The sequence below is a fragment of the Festucalex cinctus genome, chromosome 9 (assembly GCF_051991245.1).
Source record: "Festucalex cinctus isolate MCC-2025b chromosome 9, RoL_Fcin_1.0, whole genome shotgun sequence".
NCBI classification, from domain to species: domain Eukaryota; kingdom Metazoa; phylum Chordata; class Actinopteri; order Syngnathiformes; family Syngnathidae; genus Festucalex; species Festucalex cinctus.
In genome coordinates, this window is record NC_135419.1 from 884,697 (window position 1) to 907,859 (window position 23,163).

General features: G+C 42.5%; 2 protein-coding genes across 14 annotated transcripts in view; one reads left to right on the plus strand and one right to left on the minus strand.

Annotated features, from left to right (window-relative positions):
• Positions 1-23,163, minus strand: part of xpnpep2 (X-prolyl aminopeptidase (aminopeptidase P) 2, membrane-bound) — a 93,007-nt gene that overhangs the window by 47,191 nt on the left and 22,653 nt on the right. For 9 of the 12 annotated variants that reach the window (XM_077531268.1, XM_077531269.1, XM_077531267.1 and 6 more), the window contains one exon: positions 4,840-4,949. The exons of 2 other annotated variants lie outside the window; for them this stretch is intronic. The gene's annotated coding sequence lies outside the window, so the exon portion shown is untranslated. Of the gene's footprint in view, positions 1-4,839; positions 4,950-7,515; positions 7,611-23,163 lie in introns of those variants that run through there. One more of the 12 variants, XM_077531274.1, reaches the window with a different exon arrangement.
• On the plus strand, positions 1,843-23,122 carry apln (apelin). Of its 2 annotated transcripts, none has more exons than XM_077531279.1 (3): positions 1,843-2,218; positions 18,134-18,306; positions 20,991-23,122. In XM_077531279.1, exons 1-2 carry the CDS (start codon positions 2,152-2,154, stop codon positions 18,298-18,300), a joined length of 234 nt encoding a protein of 77 aa, XP_077387405.1. In that variant the 5' UTR covers positions 1,843-2,151; the 3' UTR covers positions 18,301-18,306; positions 20,991-23,122. The 2 variants fall into 2 exon arrangements, with proteins under 2 accessions (XP_077387405.1, XP_077387406.1); XM_077531280.1 differs by lacking the exon at positions 20,991-23,122 and adding an exon at positions 20,785-20,944.

Sequence of the window (23,163 nt, forward strand, 5' to 3'; positions counted from 1 at the left end):
ACTGTTTAATCGCTCACTCGAGCACGTTACTGTTCATTTGAAATATCTCCGCGGGCTCGCTTTGCAATCCTTCCCGAATGTTGGATTAAATTGAATTTGGAATTACTCCCAACTACTAAATGGGCTGGTAATAGCACCATAATCCCCATCTATCTGCCATTAGCGACGATTGGGAAAGATTTCTGTCAGTGATCAGTGAGCACATTTGAGAAGATGTCGTGAACAAATTATTCTAAAAGCAACCGAGCTAATTATCTCCTGGCTAAGAAAAAGGGGCTTGGATAAGCATCTTTAGCGAAGGGGGAGCGATCCACGTGAACAGGAGAGGCCTTCAAGTGCCGCGTGTAAAAATGGAAGGTGCTCCTCTTGTTGGATCTGAAGTGGGTGGCACACACACACACACGGTTGTCCGTGTGGGAACAGGCGCCTTTGGGGAGACAATTCATTGTTGGGCTGAATGTGAGACAGGAGCTGGAGAGTTGAGGGTCATAAGGGCTTCTTAGGTCCACGCCACTAAAGTGCGACTGTTTAGTGACAACACAGAGAAGAAGAGTTGCTGAGAGGGGGTAAGGGTCCGGAGGGTGGGACCCAAACGCGGCCCATCCATCAAGTGTCACTGCATGCCTTTGGGGATCTACAAGCCCAAATGTGAACAGAATGACATTTGAGCCAAAAAATTAGGCACAGCTTCACAATCTGACATTGCAAGATTAAATCAAAACGTTCAAGGTCAACGGAAACCAGGTACTGACTTTTTTTTTTTTTTTTTTTTAAAGATATGAGCCGTTATTCGGATATGAGCTGCCATTTGGGTAGGGCTATAACACCAACGTTATTCATTAGCTCATCTCTGCCATTTTGCTTTGTTTTTAGCTTTAAGCTAAATGGCCCGTCTGAATCTACCTCAATCAAATGCACCAATAACACCACCGCTATCATTCAGACGTGCTTTTACTGAGTCAAATATACAGGTATAGTGTACATTTTGTCACCGGGGGGGCTTGACAGCTCGGTGCAGCGAAACACCCACAGAAGCGTCGACCAAATTCTACAAAACTAAACCTGCTTCGGAAAGCCCAACCTTGCAATAACATGAGATTGAATTCATCTGGAAGTTTGTGCCATTTTTCACGTTTCAAGAATGCAGCAGCAATCGGACGACCGACCCTGTGATGTAATCAAAGACTGCAAATGTTTGACATATTCTTCATGTTTTGAAAACTTCCCAATAGTGGACACAAAAAAGCAAGTCGCTACATGGCTTGCCGCGATAAGGAAACTCCCGATTCTCACAATTCATTGCAATAAAAATCAACCTTTCCTGTTTATTGTGTGGTACACAAATGAGAACGAGATAAGTTGCTCTCTTATCGGCCTTTGTTTGCGAGAAGAATATAAGAAATGTCCAAAAAATGAATGCGGGGGCAATAATTGATCCGTTTTTTCCTGCAGCGACTCCCCAAGTGTCACGGAGGCCGACTTGAAACGAGCGCTCGGTGATGATTTAAGCCATCCGTACCTATTTAGATACAAAAGCAGGAAGCTCATCTCGCACCTTCTTTCATCCGCTTATTCCGATGCCCCCCCCCCGAATTCCTGACATGTCTTCCCCGCTTTGCGATTTCAAAACAGTTTTCAACAAGAGCATCTGTTGGGCTATTATCATAAACCTGCACATGCACCCATCCTCCCTCTTCTTCGCGCCCCTCCCTCCCTTTTTTTGCCAACTCCCAGCCATGCACACTTGAACTGACTTGGGGGGTGGCTTTTCTGTGACCGAGTGGCTCGGAGATACATAAGCCACATGAGCAGACAGCCTCCTTATCCGAGGCGAGCAGGACTTTTCGAGGCACTCCACTGAACTTGGCTGCTCATTTTCACGCGCACGCCGTGGGGGAGCTCGAATAGAGACGCGCCTCCGCTCATTGGGGCGCTGCTGTCACATATACACACAAATACACATTTGGACAACACTCATTTCTTACACACACACAGAGCAGAGCAGAGCAGAGCAGAGCAAACAGTCTCTTTGGTTCTCCCTCACTTGCTCTCTCTCCTCCCTCCCATCCACGCACACACACGCACATACACACAAACAGCACTCCAGTATATCAGCGAGCGACTAGCGGCGAGCCAGAGGGGAGTGCAGAAATGAATGTGAAGATTCTGACGCTGGTGATTGTGCTCCTGGTGTCTCTGCTGTGTTCTGCCAGTGCTGGTGAGTAGAAGCGAGGCAGCGCTCGTGCGTGCACCTTCTCTCCTTTTTTTCCCTTTTTCTTTTTCTCTATTTCTATTTCTATTTCTGTCCTGTCTGCGCTCCGGCAGGCTGATCTGTGTTTTTTTTGTACGTGTGGTTGATCAGTTACCCAGCATGTGTGGGCTCTCAGCAGGAAGATTAGGAGCAACCTGGCCGGTGCTACAGTACTGCACTGCAGTGGTTCAAAAGGCTTCAAGTTGAATGTTGTTCTCCTGGTTTTAGGTGCATCATCGTTATCGCGCCCTCACCTTGATGTGAAGCCGAGCTCGCAAATGGGAATACTGAGCGTGTGCAGGGGGGCTGACGGATGCATGGCAGACCGTTGTTATGAAATGTATGCTTATGCATGGCACATGTTTCCATAAGCCCGGCAGAGCATTTGACAAATTGACGGCTTGCGTTTCAATCTGACCAAGAAGCATCCAAAGTATAGAAAAGCATCCTGTGGTGATGATAACGAGAACTGTAATTGTTGTACATAGTGGATCCTCTCTCGCGGGTAACAGTAGTAAAGTGCCACTGGAGCCATTGTTGGACTATATATGGATGCCTGTGAAGTCTAATATTGCACGTTATTGCCTCGGTTCTAGCTTGCGGTTGTGATACAGGTAACACGGTGGCGTGAAAAAACAACAGTTAGGCCTTGTGTAAACGTCCGAGCCATTCTTGGAATTATCACCAACCTCCCGACTACGGTTGCTGGGAAGACTGACACAGGCTTGCGGATTCTATAGGCTGAGAGGTGCGATCGAGTCCGTATCGATTGCAGTGATACGGCGACACGATTTAAAGACTTGGGTAGAAAAAAAAAGAGCGAGGCTGTGTCCATCCTGCGTATCGATCCAACACATCCGCTTCCCATGCTTGCCTGCACATTTGCCGTACAGCGACACACGCTATTTTTTGTCCGACGCTGCTGAGCGCACGACTAAATGGGAAGCAATTATCTAGCGTCGCGGCCGGTGTCGTTTTTCGCACCCCTGCGTGCGGCAGAGCATGTTCGTACCCCCCTCTTCGTGTTTGTTCCAGTCATGCCCATTCGTCCCCCTCCTAACCCCGGGCTGCTACCGTATAGTACCAGAGCTCCATTGATGGGGAGGAAGGGAGGAAAAAGGGAGCTGGGAGAGATGAAGGGAGGCAAGTGTGTTGCGGCGGTGATGGGTGTGGGGAGGGATGCTAGCTGGAGCGCGTCTGCTAGGAACAGGCAGCATGCGCCGTCGCGGAAAGGTGTCAGAAGAAGCTCCTCGCGTGTAGGCAGCGGGTGTGAAGTCTTTTTATCTTGAGACAAATGCGCTTCCGATTCGTTGGGCATCTGTCTAAGCCGCGTGTGCGTCTGGGATACGAGGCGGAAATGCACAGCGAAGACAGACTGTATGCTAGTGTTGAATCATAAAGTAAGACGAGATCGTTTGGATAATACCGATATGAATAGAGTTCATAGAGGGTACTTTATTGGAAACTTTTCACAATTTCGTCACTGACAAGTTTCATTCATGGTTACATTGTTGACAAAGCGTTCGCTAGGCTAATAGTCGGCGATGTGGAGGAACACTGTAATGTTTTGAATATTTATTGGTCAATGATTGATTCTTTTGGAAGGAATCCATTTGGATAACAACCAAAAAGTTTCATTTATAAAAACGGTCTTTTTCTAAATAGAATAGTCATATAAAAACAGGTGCTAGCTAAAGGCTTAAGAAAAAGGTGTCCAAAGTATGGCCTGGGGGACATTTGCGGCCCGCCATCCATTTAGCAACGGCCCACGGCATATACAAAATATGGATACAAAAAACATTTGATATGGACTGCAAGGCTAGTTAAAAAAAAAAAAAAAAAAAAAATAGATGTAAGTGTGCAACGTGAGAAGGGAGGGTGTCGAAAAATTTGTTACCACTACTATGACTATAGCTATTGGCTTATATACTGTAGAGCTTTTCTAAATAATAAAAATAATATTTAGAAGAAAAAAATGTTTATTCCACTTGTTCTGTTTATCCTCAAGTAACTTTTTTTTCACGGTTATTTTAATAGCGTTTGATTTCGTTTTGATTCTGAATATGTTGATTGGATTTGGTTGCTGTTTAGCGCCGGTGTGGATCTAAATCTAGTGGGATTTTGAATATCATAAATGATTTGCCCGCGACCCTTGTGAGGAATAAGCGGTCAAGAAAATGGATGGATGGATTTGCTTTACCACCTTTCTAAGATGGTATTGTAGCAGTTATCCCAAAACAACAAGAAACTATAACAATATATCATTACTTGCTAGAGTGATTTCAGTGTGGTGAACATGTTCAAGTCAAACGATTTCAAAGTGGCCCTTGTATCCGTCTATATTTCTGTATGTCGCCATCAAATGAAAAAGTTTAGACTTAGAACTAAGTGGCTGCTTGGGGCCACTAGGGGGCCCCCAAATTTATTTTTTTTGTTTTGTTTGTTTTAACTCATTAAATAGCTCTGCTCAAAATCCATCTTAACATATGTGAGGAAATGCGTCATGGCATAATGAAACCAAGGTTGAACCTTTTGGCCACAATTCCCAAAGGTATGTTTAACGCAAACCACCACCACATTATACTTACAGTCCACCATCTTGATTCGGGGCTGTTTTTTCTGGGGTCTTAAGTCTTGAAGGAAGGAATTAGGAAGAGATCCGAGTATCAGTCAGTGTTTGCACAAAACCTTTGGGCTTCTGTTTGAAAGACAAAAATAAAAGAAAAAAAGAATCAGGAAAGGCTTATTAAAACATCTGAAATTTATTGGGGGCAAATTTGAGGATGCTTAAATAAATCTTAATCTTTAAATGGTGACACTTAACATGAGTTTGAATGCGAGTGGTTCATTCTAAACATCAGCCTCCCACTTATAAGAGTAGATGCAAGCTTGTCCAGTTCAGTTGTTCATTTTTACTTCACTTCTCAAAAAGATTAATAACACATTCAAGTGAGTTGCACAGATTAGAGGTCTTGTTAATGGTGTGAAAAGTTTTTTAAATGATTTATCTTGGTCTCATTTGTCAATATATGTGAATAGGGGTGTGTAGACTTTTTATATACACTTCATATGTTTGATACTCATATGGAACACGGCGATATCAAGCACCAGTAATAATAATAATAATAATAATAATAATAATAAATCACTTGAGAAGTGGTCCATAGTATAAATGCTACAAAAGCATGTTTTCTTGTGTGTTTTTTTTGTGTTGTCAAGTGACCATATACGCCTAACGTTTTTATAACTCCTTTTCAAAAACAGCCACTTTTCAAGTGTTTCACGCTTCACTGTTGCCATGTAAACTAATAGTCAAAAAGACACTTCTGAAAAAAAAAATTCAATTTTCAACTGAGAAATGGCGGTGTAGAAATGGTACCTGCGAGCACCTTGTAAAATTTAAAATCATCTTAACAAAAAAAAGGAGCAGTGGCCTTCTTGGTGTAATCCTGCCATCCTCTATCTGTGCACTTCAATTCCCCATCCTTGAAAAGCACTCTGGCTGAAGAGTGGGCTCCAGCTTTAGACATGTGGTATCCATAATTCATCCCCGAGGCCGATCGCTCTTTCTCGCTCTGACTCTCAAGACGTAAACAGTCCCTTCCTTGTGTCTGTCGCAGGAGCATCCATCTAGTTCTCGGCACCCCGTAGCAACACATAATGGCAGCTGGCGCGCACGCACGCACGCACGCACCTCCAACCCACACGTACAGTTGATGTAATTGTTCTAGCTGGGTTAAACAGGTGAGGTAGTCATGCGGCCCTGATGGGCTGCTGCTTTTTATCTGAGCGAGAAATCGACTGCCTGCCAAGCGGGCGATATCATGTGAGCCTGTCAGCGCTGCTATTATGCCGTATGAAACTTTGATGTATTGTTGGGGCTGGATGCACATTGCACGCAGAAGACGCCGCACTGCAGCGCGCTCATATGCTCAAGCTAGTGTTGAGGGTCAAACTACAGCCAAAAACAGTCAGCAAGGCATCTCAGAGGAGGCCAGAGAACAGCACCTGGTCGGGTCTGTTTGGCAAGTGTAAATCATTATGTGGGGCGTGCTAATGCAAAGAAGGCGTTTGTGACTTTGGATGTGATTTCGGAGAGAACAAACGCAGATAAACATTTCCAGGTGGCCAGGAATATGTTAATAAGTGCTGTATGAAAGGGAGGGAGCAATCTGGAGGAATGTTAGCATGGGATTATTGGAGAAACACATGCACTAGTTATTATGTCACTAATAAACTCAGCAGGTCAGATTCAGTTCAATGCAAAAAAAAAAAAAAAAAATCAGATTTTCCTAAACTAGAGCCAGCAATATGGACTTTAACAAGCTGCTTTGCAAGGCGGGCAATAATTGATCTGGCTAGATATGCAACAATTTATTAGGTACCCCGCGAACAAATCTAATGAGATGGAAAAGAATAAAAATTATGTTCTAACTACAATGTTTATCACTGTTGTCGTGAAAATACATTCATAGTATTTTATATTTTATAATATCTTTACCTTAGGAAAATCCTCCTAGCTTGATGCTAACAAATAATGCTAATAATGCTAATAATGCCAATGACATGCTAACAGTTAGCATTTCTAGTTGGGGTTTTAGGAGCAAGTAATTTAAAAAAAAAAAGAAAAAAAAAAGGAGCAAGTAATTTGAACACAAACGGTGGAACAATAGATAAATAAATATATGCTAGTTTATGCACTACGGAAAATTATATAGCATCTTACTGAATTATGTAGCATCTTACCGAGCCACTTACATTAGTAGTAGTAATAGTAGTAGTACCATTACCGTTGTTTGTGCCTGCATGACTGTACTGTATTATTCTGCTAATCGGTGGCCAAGGTGGGCACATCAGAAGGGTCAGCACAATGATTTCTATTTCAGCATTAAATCATGATACACAAACTGTTTAAAAAAAATCATAAAACGTGAGAATTTTTCAATTTTCTCCAAGTTCCTCTTGTGGGAACATTTCATATCAGTTTTGATCATCAACTCTTCTTGCATTAGATCTCACAGGTTTAAGACCAGGTGTACCTAATATTGTGGCTCAGTGTTGGTGTCCCAGTGGAGACTTTCTGGGCTCAAATGTGCATTTTTTTTTTTTTTTTTTTTTTTTAAAGACATGCATGCGTCTGTATAATATTGGCTGACATGAGCTTCATGAATGGCGCCCACCACTGCTCCGGTATAAGTGGGAGTTAAGCAAGTGATTTAGAAAAAAAAAAATCACAAGTCATTAAGTAGGGATATAAGGCTAACCTTTGGGCCGACGCACCCTGGAGATTCTTGACGACTTTGGCATATGTGAGCATTGGGCTGCCATAATGCAATTCAGAAGCCTTTGAATGAATAAATCGACTCACTTAGATCTTCCCTGGAGAGCAGATGCAGCGGAGGGAGGGGAGGAAAAGAGCAAAGACAAGTAAAAGAAGAAAAGCCAAGGGACTTTTAAATAAAAGGGTGGAGTGACTGGGAACAAGGCGATATGGGAGCTTGGAGGGTTCTCTCATTGAAAATCTCAAACGTGGGTCTAACGAGCTGAAAGCTGACACTCACTGTGTGGATAATATGCGGTGCACTACAGACCTTTGAAAGGACTTTTAACGTTCAAAATCTTCCATATGGTTGCTAAATGTTAGCATTTCAATGGCACTTTCCATTGTATGTTAGCATTAAGCTTGTTTGGTTCTTCTGAAAACACAATTGAGTAAACAAGGAAAGCTACAAGATTGGATTGGTTACGGACAGAGGTGGGTAATCCAGAACCCTGCCACAGTTTGGCTTTAGTCACAGGAGGTTCTACTTTGACCGATTGGTAAGTAACTTGTTTACCTGCTGGTTGATTAGATGCACCTGTGGCTAAAGCCAAACCGTGGCAGGGTTTTTGACTTTCTGGACCTGGATTACCCACCTCCGGCTACGGAACAGATAAAACTTGTGAGTCAAAGTGCCGCCTTTAAAACTGAGAGGGCCTAACCTGAGCTCGGCAAGAGGCCATATGGAGTGGAGAGGGTCAAGTTCTGCCTAACCAGACCTCATGTGATCATCACAAGTTTTCTTTCAAGTTTTCGCCATTCCCTCTTAATTAGAGCCAGATCGTCCCCCTACGAACAGCTTTCCACCAGTGCCCAATGAAAATATTATTTACGACCCTCTGTTTGAAAATTAAGTGTTTATACATTTATAGCAGTAGTCCTGGCAGATCTAATTCCTGATCAAGATCTAAGTAGACACTTTTATTAACAAGCTGCCAGACCACAGAATAAATATTGTGCTCTTTAGGAATGCAGGTGCTTTAATGGCCTTCATGCTCACTTTTCAAAGAGCACAAAATATTGCTTTGGACGTGTCGTTTTTTTTTGTTGGAAGGCCGTTTTATGTCGAGGTTCACAATTTCTGATGTTGCTAAAAGTAACACACAGCTGGTTGTTCTTAGTCCAAACTCGGGACTACAACGAAAGGAGATCCGACTGTTGTCTCCATTTTTAAAGTTTCCCCTGTGGGGGATGTGGTGTGACAGGAAGCTTTGGGCAACATGTTTCCATCACTAAGCTCCTCTCAAGTGGTTTCCGACTGTCATGTTCACAGTGTTCTCGCTTTGAAAGAAATGTTTGAAAATCAAAACATCCCTCCCATTCCCTTCCCTACACAACTGGAGATCAATCACCGGAGATTGAAATAATGTATTATTCATCCTGCTCGTTATCACGTTGGAATGCACGTGTTGTTCGTCGGGTGACTATTTCGCACCTTAAAATCTTGTCACTCAAACGACTCGCCACTGAATAATAGCGCAGGTTTAACCGACACGCAGGTGGTTCCCCTGGATCAGAACCGGGCCCCTCGCCAGTGTTAGGGAGAATGGAAACAGATGTTTATAAAATTAGCAAGACCATTTATAAACATTTATCCATATAATGGAAACAGTTTATTCCGAGGGAGACCTCGTGGTTCATCTGCAACACTGGTGGCTGTCACGGAGGTTATCATCCATTTCTATCCATCAGTCCTTATTCATACCATTTATCCATCCATCCATCCATCCGTATTAGTTGTTGATAACCATGACTTCCAAAGGGAATTGGGTTCAGGTTGAGAATAAGTACAACTCCATCCGTGGATACGGTTCAAAGCAACCACCATTCTCCAGCCATTGTGTCCAGGTTAAGCATCTGAGCCAACGATATTCCTCTGCTAACACGGTCTGATGCAACGTAGCTGCTATTTCCTGTCATCACGAGTGTATATACAGCCTGCTGTAGGGAGAGCCAAGGCCCCTGCATAGTGACATTTCCCTCCTGTTTCTCTTCCTCCAGCCTGTCAAATGGAAGAAAGCAGGTTCACAGCCCAGAGGGAGGTGAAATGATGATGACACAGGAGAGAAGGGAGAGGGCGGGGTTGCGTTTTCCTTTGCCCTTCACGTGTCGTCTTTAAGGATACTGGCTTCTTAAGACACTGTCAGAAAAGTGGATGTGGATCTTGCACTAATGTTTACAGTGGTGCCTTGAAATATGAGTGACCCAACTTGCGAGTTAGTCAAGAATTTGAGATATGAGGGCTGTATGGTGGGCGTGAATTCAATTTAAACCTACTTCACAATAAGCAGCAGTTTGGCAAATAGTGAACAATTCAGCATGAGAAAAAGGCTTCAGTCTTTCACTGCCACTCCACAAACACAAAACCAAGAGAACTACATGTTGGATATACAAAACAACTACATACTCATTGCCACTTTGCCTTGGGAAATTCCACCTAGCTTAATGCTAACAAAGAGTGCAAAACGCCATTGACATGCTAACAGTTGATTGTCACATGAAAAATGGAGACACTTGTACACAGATAATAATACAGAAAATTACTAATATTACGGCATTTTCCTGAGGCAGTTGTAATTTGTATTTACAGCTGTAGAAGAACTGTTTATGTTTATTTGTAATTTGGATTGCAGCATTAAATCTTGATGCGCAAACAGTTAAACTTGTATCACCACGGTAACGGTTTCTCCTTTTTCTCAGGCCAAAATGTAATAATGTACCTTTTCTAAATCGCAAGTGTATATAGATAAATTATTTTTTTTGTGTACTGTAATTGGTGTTGAGGTGATACATCTGGACTGAGAGGCAAAGATATTTACATGTTGGGAAGGAGCTAACTTTAGCCTGAGTGGTTAGTGGTAAATGCTACTTCATTTATAAAGCAATTGTCTCCCTTTCAAGGCCCTCAAAGTGTTTTACATTTCGACTAATCATTCACCTACTGATGATGCAGCATCAGGAGCGACTGAGGATTCAGTATCTTGCTCAAGGATAAAGTTTTACAGACTGTATGTAGGCTTCAACTGGATCCATCTTCCTTAACTGTTTACCGTGTTTGGGCTGCGCAACTTAAGACTGTCGCTATTCTTTACCAGAGAAAAGTTTTGAGGAAGTTACTTTGTCCGGCTGGTGGCGTACAGAAACCCCCAACCCGCAGTAACCTTGTAGCCACAAATTCACCCCTCCAACTAGAAGTGTGACTGCGAATAAAGCGACAGGCAGTCAAGTAGCGAGGGGAGTCGAGAGCTTCATTAGCCGGCTCAGTGCCGCTGCCGGCGGCCCTTTGAACTGGCAGCGCTCTGATCATCGGCGAGCGCGGCGTCTCGCACCTCATCATTTCATACGCTCTCTAATTCGGGCGCCAGGCAAGTCAGGCTGACTCAAAAGGACATCTGCAGAAAGTAGCGGGCTGCTTGTTTTTCATCTTAATTTCCTCTGAACCTTCGCTCGAAGGCTTGCGTTAGAAAAGCTGCATTAAACGGGGGAGAAACTTTTCATGCACTTTGGTTTCCTAATGGACAAAGGCGGCCTTCAGCTCGGCCACAAGCGCAGCATTATCGCGGCGCAACAATGCTGCATATCAAACAGCCCCCAGCCGAAATCAAAGACGGCACCAAACAAACCCCCCTGAGGCCGCAGAGGCGACTTAACGTCACAGATAAGGTTATCATTGATGCTACTGTACGGTATGCCGGCACGTTGATAAAATCTACGAGTGTGGATAGAACAGGGGTGTCCAAATGTTTTTTTCACAGCGCCACATACACAAAAAAATGAAAGATGAAAGTGCTACTTAAACATTCTTCACATTTAACATGCTAAAACCAATCGACCAGTGTAGGTAAACGGTTTTATCACTATTATTTTTACATTCAGAACCAAAACAAGGGCGTTCTGTACTAATCTGACCTTGACAGTCACATCAGTCGTCAACTATGTGTGATCGATGATGTGGAAAATAAGAAATTTCGAAAGAAAGAAAAGTGTAGAAAGTAATTAATACAATGCAACCAAACCACACAGGCCGTTTCAATGATCAATTTGAGCATGCGGATCACCCCTGGATGATAACTTGGATGATTTCAACCGACAATGTCATTGATTTTGCTCCGAACTGATTTTGCGCCTTCACGGCGGCTGCCATGGTAACGTGGTCTTGAAAGTCAGCAATTGGTACCACTTTCTGCCAAGGCCCAGAATTACCGAGGTGGGGTCGGTGGGTCTGCGATGAGCATCATTTCTGACACTAAAATGTTGGATTGTGAAGAGTGGCCTACTTGTTTTGTCACCTTCCCATATGTCAGGATGAGCGTGTGCGGCGAGAGCTGACAAATCCCTCAATGCGATGCTGCGACAGCGCGAGCGTTTTATTAAAGGCTGAGAGAATGTTTGGATTGTTCGAGCACAATTAACACTTCATCCCGGATAAATAATCCTGATCCGCTAATGTGCTTACGCGGTGGCAAGCATCGCCTCCGTCTGGCCGTGCGCGTTAGCGTGTCTCTGGTAACGGCGTGGCTGCGCCGGCTAATGCCACTCGTCTCTTTTTAGTTAATGAAGAAGGGGAGACGCACGGTAGAGACAGCGGGCCTGCTCCTCCGACGTCACGCCATAACCATGGCTACCCCCTCCAGGGAACTCATTCTTCCTTTCCACAGCGAAAGCAAATGATGTTTGCTTACCCAGAAGGTTTGCACGTTGTCAGTATAATCCGCTGCAGCCACGGAGCATGTTATTCTCTTTTTTTATGATCAATTTTATGATGGACTATAATTGTTGGGAACATACTGTAATTGTGCGGTTTCAGAGAGACAATCATTGACACTTAAATCTATTGTGTGACCAAAATAGACTCTTTTTACTGCCCGTTGTTATCCTTCGCTCAAAGGGATTTCACATTCAATCAAATAACAAAATGTGTGTCCCATTTGGGAGGCGGGAGCTATGAATTTTTCCAGCCTAAACACTTAGCAGTTTCCGAATTGGTGTCATTTCTGCAAAAGCTTTAAAGGAACTCAGTGACACCAAAGCAATATCAGTCGTGTGTTGCTCAAAAGCTAGATGTGGAGATCACTATCATATTTTCATATTTATTACCCAGTGTAGTCACCAAGTTATTCCTGTCTTTCAATATTATTCGTCAGCAGCATTGCAAATCAAAAAATTGGAGGGAATTGTGGAATCGGCTTCATCATTAATGTACTACTAGTATGTCTAACGTACAGTAGGCCTAACTGTATAGTGAACCACCATTTTATGGTAGGAGATACGTTCTCGACCTGCCTGCAATAGGTGAAAATCTGCAATATAGAGAGACCATATATGTGGCCCGGTTCATGTAAGGACTGGAACAAGGACAAAATATAGATATTTTTTACATGGGCTTTATTCCTGACTGAACATGAACATGTAGAGCAATAATAAAATTAAAAAAAAATAAAAAACGAGATATTTGACTCGTGTTTTGCAACATGTGACTCAACTAGTTTTATGTTGAGTTTGACAGTAAACTTCACCTGGTAGTGGAATTAAACAGCTTGAAGCCTCATGGTTGGCCAACATGCCGCTTTTCTTTTAAGCCTTTTTCGTTTTAGCTTTTAAGTGTGTTCCTATTTTTAACCCGTTGTCTGCTGCAATCTTTTAGTTTGTTAATGTTGCAAATGTTTTTAAGCTCTCTGAAGAACTTTGAGATTTATTTGAAATGCAAAATGCATTACAAATAAAATGTATTATTATCATTATTATTGAGTTGGGTTAAGTTCTCTTCCGCCATACAACTCTGGTCTCAAAATTCATCAGTATACAGTATATATGGTACTAATAACCCATACAAATGATGTTTAAAATAATCTGCGATATAGCAGGGGCGTGAATACTAATACATGTTAGGATTGAACATGATTATAGGGTAGTTGACTTTTGTCCCTACTGAATACTCTGATGCAACTGACTCGTGATCAGTCTCGGGCATACAGAAAACAAGGACATTTTGTTTGTTTCTTGATTACTATGTCAAATAAGTGCCAAATCATAGCTTGACTTAGCATTATAGCTACACCAATTTGTCAAAAAGCTGTTTGGAAAGTTTGTTATACTTCTGGTAGGGCCTAAAACAATCATTTAAGATAAAATGCACTCTGATGGCAACCTTCCTTCTTCTGCTAGCTGTTTGTTTCTGCACACATCTGTGCAATCTGCAGCGTGCGTCGCAGGGGTGTCAGATAAGCAACGTGAGCAGAGTAAAGTGAACACGGCGGAGAGATTAAACGCCCGTGAGGATCTCATCCGGCCGTGAGATTTGATCAATGCGATTGTGACACGGCGGATTCACGGTTGGCGCGACGCAGCTGAGCGACGAGCAAAGCGGAAAAACAAACGGCCATTAAGATCCGAGAGTCAATCAATCGGAGAATATCGAACGTGGATTAAATGTCGGTGGCGACGGCTGACGGTGCTTGTTTACATTTGCCGCGACGTAAGCTCTGAACACAGCTCCTCTTGTGTGCTCGCCGCTTTTGTTTCTTGAGCATTCTTGTGTAAGTTAATCTTTGCTGCTCTAATGACAGAAAAATGTGTGTTGTCGCTCCATTTACAAGTGCAGACATTTGTTATGTGGTTGTTTTGGCAGACGGTGCACACAAATCAGCTTTACGACAATTCATAAGCAGCTCCAGCCCATTGGCAGCACTCTGATGCGCAGTTTGTTCTCGCCTGTCATGAGGGCAGCTGATGAACTTGGCTTTAAACCAGAGAAGGGCCATTTTTCTCCCTTGGAAGTTATAGATTATATCTCTAAAAGCTGCGGCGCTGCTGTTGGGCTGTTGCAGTCACAACACGGATGAGCTATCAATATTCATTTTTTTTGCACCGGGCCGTGATAAAATAGAAAGGCAACTTATCTATTCCCGAATTTCATTTGCATCCTACCACGACATGCTCGATCCATCTCTGCAGAAGACATTCTTCAAATTCCTCATATATTAAACTTTAATTTGAGAATTAGCAATGGCAAGATAAGAGTTCAGATTTGGTGCAAAGAGAGAACAGGAGGTCTAAGGTCATCAGAGAGAAGAGCTAAGAGGTTTATTGTTGTCAGACATATGTTATCCTGCGAGTTTTGTGCCTTAGCAGCTTAGGAAAAACACGGGTATCGCTCCTGGGAAAAGATGAAAGAAGATACTACAGGGACTGCTTCCAATTTCAGCGCAATAAAATGGCTGATATATCCTTGTTTATAGAGATAAAATATGCATTATTCATTATTTGCTGATCTGTTTTCTACATCTGACATGTTGCTGTTTGCCATATATATGTCACACTGAAACACTTTTCCTGCTGGCTGCAAAAGTTAATCTAAACTGCCAGCCTTATCACAGGGCCACAGGACATTTGAGCAGTTTTCATTCCACCGTTTTGACAGAATGGATTGATTGAGATTGGCCAATATGTTCCTCCCAATGCGCAGCGGATGCTGACAGGCTGCTGTGGCGATGGACACCTAAATTGTTTCAATGCGGCCCTGGGATGTATGTGCTGGTATCAGAAATGGGACAGCAGATGAGTTTTGGTGGTCTTTTTGTGTTGGTCATATAGAATCATTTCACAAATCCCCTGGATATGAAGGCGCAATTGCAGTTAAATGTGCAATACCAAATATTTAAATGATGGAATATGGGTCAACTGTCAGGAAATGTAAACTAGTCCATAATGTGTTTTTCCCTGAGAACCTTTCCAATGCCAACATTAGCTATAGTTGTAATGACTTTTATTTTTATTTAAACCTAAAACGGTGACCAGAATTTCAAACGTAAAAAAAAATGATCACCAGGAAGTATGTATAACCAATTTAATCGCTTGTCAATCTGGTCATGTGACTGGTGGTTGTGTTATTGCTTTAGCTGATGGTAAATGCTAACTTGTGAAATAGTTCAACAGCACTGAAGAAGCCAATTGCACTCACCATTATCCAACCTTTTTGGCTTGGTCCGGCAGCTATTGGAAGCTGGAAGCTGTGCCGTTTACCTCCTGCTGGTTCTGCATTGTAACATTCAAAATATGCCACCAGAAAAAAACTTGTGCGCAAACCGGCATCCGCAGCATTAGGCTAGTAGGACTACATTTCCCATGATTCTTAGACATGGAAGCGGGAAGTAGTTCTAGTTCCTTTTATGTTAGTGATTAAATTGTTAGATTAGTCGTATGAAGCATTGACAACTTGACATGGCTGACATACACATGGCCCAAACAATTGGCTTGCTGACTGAACTAAATTTAAAAAAAAACAAAAAACAAAAACAAAAAAAAACGGTAAAAGAAGGACAAACAATGGCCGGCGAAGTCTGCCGGGACTCCGGACAAAAGTCTCAAACTGGCACTATCACAGTTAAACCAGAACGTCTGGTCACCCTATGCTAATCGGCTAGCTTTGCCAAATCCTTAACACCAATCAAAGCAGTTGATTTAAGTGTGCAATAGAGCATTCATTCAATATTATTTACTCATGTCTAGGCCCAGGAACCTTCAAAACCTTCAAAACTTCAAAGCATGCTGTCCACGTGATTGAAAGGTGAGGCTTGAAATATTTCAGTTGTCCTGTGCCAGAAGAACGGCTCGATCCTTCCAGGATGCTTCAAGTTTGCCCTAAAACCGACCTAAACAACGCATGTATTAACGTTCATCCTCTCGGATTGCAAAGAAACGAGCAGAATATTTTAAGAATGTGTGTACGTCCCTATTTCGCTCTGAATTGAAGGAACAATAACAAAAGGATAACGTGCAGATTAAAGCGCCTTGCGGCAAAGATGGGCTTTAGATGCGGAAATATGCAACAGAGATTTCTCCCCCCCCCCGGTCCATGAATTAGCCTAGTGTTCTGCCACAAATATAGCGTGTAATGTGCTTGCTAAAGGGGATTAGTGTGGAAATGGAACTCGAGATGTCTGGCATTTCAGGGATAATACGGAGAAAACACTCAATGAACTAGCTCAGTGATACAGTTCACACATGCCATTCAAACTCTCTCAGTTGTTCTTTTGACATTTCTTTCAGTATGCTGCAGCTGAAGGTTGGTAATCATAGCAAAAGATTCTAAAGCCCTCTAACCACTCATAAAATCAACCTTGGGGAACTTAGAGAAGAGTGTTTAGAGGGTTGGATTGAGGTTTTACTCACATTATTGTAAGAACGTTAAGTGTATTTTTTTTTGTTTTTTTTGTTTTGCACCTTCAAAATCAATCTCTATCCCAGCCCCAGGAGAAATATGACTATTCAAAATGTCTTCTAATGTCTGAACATGTGATTTTCCATGTATATGAGTTGTTGAATGGAACTTGGCATTCCGCAAAACACATTTGCTCAGAACAGCTGCGTGTGTTATAGAAGGTCGGCGTTGGTGACATTTCCAAATGCTGATATTGTAATCCACGTTTGTCTTGTTCCCACTGCAGAATGTGTTAGCCATTAATGAAAGGTTGACAACAAAAATTGGGTCCCAGCTACCCAACCTTCAACATAAGTCAATTCGGCCAAAAATGAGCTGTGGTTTTGTAACTTCCTGCCGACCTTTTTTTTTTTTTGTTTTTTTTTTTTTAAGTGACTTGAGCTGCTGCTGCTTCCCTTCGGGCCTCACCTCTGTGACTTATCTCAAGCTGTGTCCTCAAGCAAGCCCTTGTAAAGCTTCCAAAGGTCACTCTTTGGGGAACTCTAAAAATGGTGCCAGTGTCTGTAAGCAAACTGGAATGTCATAACCCCTGTGTCAGTAGTTTCAATCAGCTTTTGACCGTGCTCAGTGGGAAGTGCTGTTGCCTCTCTTTTTGTTGTAAAGAAGTCTTAGGGATGCGGAAGAGATCCGTGGACTCGAAATAAAATGAGGAAACAGAGGACTGCATTTGTTTCTAATAAGGAATTAGAGATCAGAATAGAATAGCATCAATCATTACAACAATTCATCCTCAGCTCCATGCGTCAGGCTTTCATGTAGTACTGTGTGTTCTATGGGCTCATAAAAAATTAATACGGAGTCAATGATTAGCATTAATATTACATGACAAAATCAGGCTGCTTTGGATCATTCAGCTTGTGATAGTTTGAGTACTCTGAGACACACCAGAGGTGGACATGGGCGACTTAAACGAACCAGGCCAGACTTCACCAATGGCTAACTGAGAACATCTGGGATTACTCTCAAGCACGCCCGTGTCCACATACACACACAGGCTCATCTCTAATCTTCAGACCAAACAAAGTGATAGGATGCACTCTGGCAAGGTTCTGTCACTGTGAGCTGTTTATGAGACTACAGGCAGAGTGACCGAGACATGAAACACGAGATGTGGGTTTTTCTTTGCTTCGGCTCTGCGTATCTGCTCTGTATTAGCTACCACCACACACTTGATGGACCCTGATGCTGGGTGGGTTCCTAATACACACATTCATGTCTTGTGGCGCCTCATCCATTATCTCCTTGTCTTATTCCACATTCTGCTAATCTACCATCATCAATTTGTGATATTCACATCAGTCGATTGGAAATTAATGGTCTATCTTGCGTTTGGATCTTACAGGTCCAATGGCCTCCACGGAACATGGCAGAGAACTGGAGGAAGCAGCTCCAGTCAGAAAGCTGGTGCAGCAAAGCCCCTCGAGGGGCGGTCAGAGCCACAGACCTGCCGGCTGGAAGAGGAGACGCCCACGGCCCCGCCTTTCCCACAAGGGGCCAATGCCGTTCTAGAGCAAGGTGAGCTCCAAGGCTTGCAACGTGCCATTTTGAATGCTTCTGCTGATGAAAGAGTCAAAATGTCGAAACTCTTACAATAGGACCGGAAAGTCTGTATTCAACAAAAGAATGCTATTGTTGACTTTAAAAGAAAGGGCACGTCTCAACAGATTAATGACCTTGCATGCTTTTATTGTATCAAAGAGGTGGTGGTCTAAATTTAACCATGTGAGAGATTGATTTTGTTCGAAACTGAAAACTGAAACTGTGTTAACTCCATTGGGAATAAATAGGTTCTGTCCATCTGATTAAGTCAATTAAAAGCCTTTAACAAAGACAACACTTTCCAGAGTTGGATTTCTCATCTTAACCTCCAGCGCTAAAAAGAATGTTTAACTTACTGTCAAGTCAAATAACCCATTGAGTGAAAAATCTTTTATCAAAAAATCTGAGACAATATTTTACTTCTCACCTATTCACAGTTTGACTTTCTGGGCTGAACCAAAGCAAACTCGCTTCATTTCAAAAGACAACAGATGAGGTGTCCCAGAGAAACGAAAACATACTCGGGCAACATGATCAAATGTACAGTGTACACACACGCGGTTGGCCTACGCACTCTCCAATGTTTGCACATTGCGCAATGTCTGAATGTAAAGCAACAGCAACATGTTCAAATGTATGCAGTCAGAAACACAAGTTCTATTAGGGAATCTTTCCCAAATGTGCAACGAGACAGGGGAACTCTCTCAGACATCATATCCCCCACAAATGGTGTCATGCGGACAAAACTGACCTGCAAAGGGGCTTCCATAAATTCAAGCCCAAGTGAGACGAGGCTGCAGCCCGTGGATGTCGAGGCATAGTTAATCAGTTTAGTTGAAAAAGCCCCTCAATGTGGAGAGTTTTACAATCCACGGAGAATTATGATCGTCATTGTGTTTTTCTATTTTTTAGTTCTACTTCCTTTTAAGTTTATTATCATGCCTTCCATTCAGGACTCACAAGGGCACAGAACAATAGCAAACAATGAATGTCATTCAGAAGTAACACGCATTTGACATAACATTGGTCACCCAGTGTTCTTAGTCAAACAATAACAAAAAAGAGAGAGAACTCTCTGAACAACGTGTGAGTGCTCAGTGTTTGCAACACAATAAGGAAGTGGCTCTAAAAAGTGAATGGCTCCGTAGATCACAACTCTGTCTGTGCAAACATCATTTAAAAAACCTCTCTGGTTCACAGCCTGCTAAGTTAAAGAAAGACGTAGGGGAAAACTGGCTGGTAGTATCAGTAAATTAATTGCAGTAAGTAGTACAAAATAGACAAAATCTCATTTTCTCTGGATGTGAAGTCATCAATGAATATTCCTCAATTTTGGGACAACTGGGTAGTATATTAGCAGTAGCAGCATCCCAACAGAGTTAACACAGAGTCTGTTAGTTTGAAACGACTTCAACGCCAAGAACTGGGACTCACTGGAATGGTGGTCCAATTCCACCAATAAATTGTCCTGGTGATAAACTACCACAAGGCCTTATAGAAATTATACCTACCGTTAATTAGAGTTTCTGATTTACACCAGGGAATGATACAACCTGCCAATGACATGTGTGTCATTCACAGACACAAAGCTCCATATTTGGTATAACCACACAATCCAACCACATCCACAACTACAGCCTAATCAAAAATTGTGCCTGTAGCTTGAGTTGCCGATGGTAGATGGCGGTACCCATCCACCAGCTGATGTCATTTAGAAACATCTCGCCATCCTAATGTCCAAGGATCATAGGACAGATCATCTGTTATTCTTCAAGACGCCACGGGCAACGTGGACGTCTCATCTTGACATATTCCAGATGTGAGATGAAAGACATCCACTCGATCACAAGTCCTCACATTCAAACATTCCGTTAGGCCAATTTGATAAAAGCCAAGCCGCTAAAAGACAGAAAGACGACAGGATATTACACATTTTGAAGCCACGGGCGACTTCTCAAAGCCTCTCGAGAGCCTACGTGACGAAGCTTAAGCGCTGAAGTCCTCCAAATATTTTTCCATAAAAAAAAAATGAAGAGTAGTTCTGCAACTCCTCGTTTAGGATAAGGAGTATGACCTCAAGCAGCTGTAAGTGAGATCATTCCGAGGAGCCAGCAAACAAAATAGATATACAACTCAATGCAGATCAGATACATGCACATCAATTCACTGGGCATTACATGACATGAGAACTATGCCAACCTGAAACAAGAATGGGCCCTTATCTGTTGTTTTCATGCAACAGAGCTCAAACTTTAGAGGGAATCTTGGGAAATGATCACAGGCTGGGAGAAGATAAAACGCTAAAGGAAGATGAAAGATATCCTTTTGGACAAGTGATGATTCTGAGCCCCAGGCGTAGAATAATAACGTTGGGTTTGTGTTCTACATGAGACGTACTATAGAACTCTTTTTTTTTTTTTTCTTTTTCTTTTTTTTTCTTCTCTCTCTCCAAAGGCCCGTGAAATCTGGTTGAGACAAGTCTGGATAAAGCTTTACTTCACCCTTTCTTCAAATGCAAGATAATGTGGTGCCACACAGAAAGTTCTGTTTCATGTGGCCCAAGGGGGCACCCATACCCAACAGGAAATTGAAATGTCTGCAAGACTCATGAACAAAAAAAAAAAAAAAAAGCTGATGATACTTCTGTTTCTGTTTTGTAGGCACTGCTTTAAGCGCCCTCCCCCAGGTTCTGATTTCTATGCTCTTCCTTTGCCATGGGGGGCCTTGCTGCTAAGGGCCTATGCTTGCCCGGCCTGAAGAGTGATGTCCATAGCACCTGCGGGTTCTTCAAGCAACTCTGTCCACAACAACAACAACAACAACAACAACAACAACAACAAATCAGGACAAGCCGCTCAACCCTTAGCTCGAAGGAGGAATGAGGGAGGGCAGTGATGGGGGGTGGGGAGTTATTGAGCCCCGAGCTATCTGATTCTATTCCTCAGTCACCCGAAATGACTTGATCTATCTCTGTCTTCTCCCAATTGTTTTTCTTTTCCTATCATTTGCTTTTAGACACCAATGATAGCCGTCTCCTTGAGTGTCTTACACACTTAGCATGACATGGTTCAGACTCTCAAGTCTTAACAGCATCTGTCACTTCTCCATGGTGTCGTTTTCCTGTCCTGACCTTAAGGTTACAGTGGCCCCCGGTTTTGTCACTGTGTAGCATCTTAATGGCTTTGGTAAAGCAAGAAGGAGCAAATCACACAATGGTTATTTTGGAAAGGATTATCTTTATTATCATGTACTAGTCTGGATTTCGACTGCTTAGAGGAGTCGATAGTTTCATGTTTGATGAGAAAAGGAGTGTCACATCTGACTGCTTTGTATCGTCGAATTCCATCCACATCCAGCTTCATTTTCGACTGAAACCAATTGCACATAAAATGTTCAAATAATCGATTGAAGTGACAGAACTTCTATAATTAGGAGATTCTGTCATCTGAAGCTAGTTGGTGTTCAGAATTGCACTCAAGGTCTCTGTAGCAGCACATGTCAACTCGAAGGACTCTTAAACCCCAAATTTCATTTCCAGTCCTTACTCCAAAACCATACCACCTTCCTGCCACACGACTGTTAACTGGCGGCGGCGGTCTGCGCCTTGCCTTTTAATGAAGTGCCAAATAATGAACCCTCTCCACAAATGCTGCCAGAATGTGAAGACGTTACCTCTGTTTTCAAGTCTTGTAAGCGCTGACACGCATTTGAAGTAAGGAGTGAATCAACAGTGGCCCATTACTTCCAATTACACTAAAATAACTAGAATGGCACTACACCCATGGCCGAATACTCCGTCTGGATCAGCTGAGTTGTAGATCTTAAAAAAAACAAAACAGTCATCTCATCGATGCCTTGGTGTATTCTCGTGCATTAAGTAAAAAAAAAAAAAAGAAAAAAAAAAAGAAGTGATATCTCGCAGGATCCACATCCACTTTTACCTTGTTTTTTATTCCTTGGCTCATGGCCCAAATCAAGATTAGTCCATCAGTAACGGTCCTGCTGTCTCACCCTATAGTGACTTTAAACCTTTGACCAAACGATATGCCTTTCCATCATACTGGAATACATCACTATTTATCTATTATCTCTGTGTTTAAGTCTTTATTTTTTTTCCTCAGGGTGCTAGCATAGAGGCTTGTACTAGAGCAGTCTATCATATAAAACAATCATAAGAGTTTGCAACATTTAAAGCTTATATCAACATATTTTCGTAAACAGCATTACTTTAATTGCGCGTAGTACAATATAAGCATGTATCCACGTCGAGGCTCTTTCCACTGGTGATCTTTTACCTACATTATGGCGGGTACAGTTGCCTTGCCAGTCCGCCAGCTCTTCCACAGCACAGGTGGTCGAGGCTTTGATCCTTAGCCTCATTAAAACTCTGACTTAATCTTTCTCAGATGGATCTCCCGGAGGCTGACCGGGGCCACAGAGACTGAGCTCGTTGGTTAAATTGGCTTAGACTGGAACCCCAGCTTCCCACTAAGTCACCTCAACGTCACTCCATAGCCAGGCTGGTTTAGTGTGTAACCATGTCAAACACTGAGACCTTTTACCGCCATTTGTTGGGCTTGAGGACCAAAGCGCAAACTGTGATACCGGATTAGGATGCATTTGAACCTAAACCCAAGTCCTCCCCCATGTCTCGTTCGTTGACGCTACTTCTCATGCAAATATTTTCATCAAATGAAGAGGCTTGCGAGCCTTTATTAAGAGAGCATCAAATATCGCAGTGGTAGTCAACGCTGCCAAGATTATACCTTGATTAAAAATGTATTAAATTCTCGAGCACTGTGAAGCGTAATAATTCGAGTTCCACCATTATTA

What these genes read in the sequence shown, in the direction of transcription:
- apln (XM_077531279.1), top strand. Translation starts at nt 2,152, where the DNA reads ATGAATGTGAAGATTCTGACGCTGGTGATTGTGCTCCTGGTGTCTCTG. An exon ending in GCTGTGTTCTGCCAGTGCTG is followed by an intron (nt 2,219 to 18,133) that starts GTGAGTAGAAGC and finishes TGGATCTTACAG; the next exon opens with GTCCAATGGCCTCCACGGAA.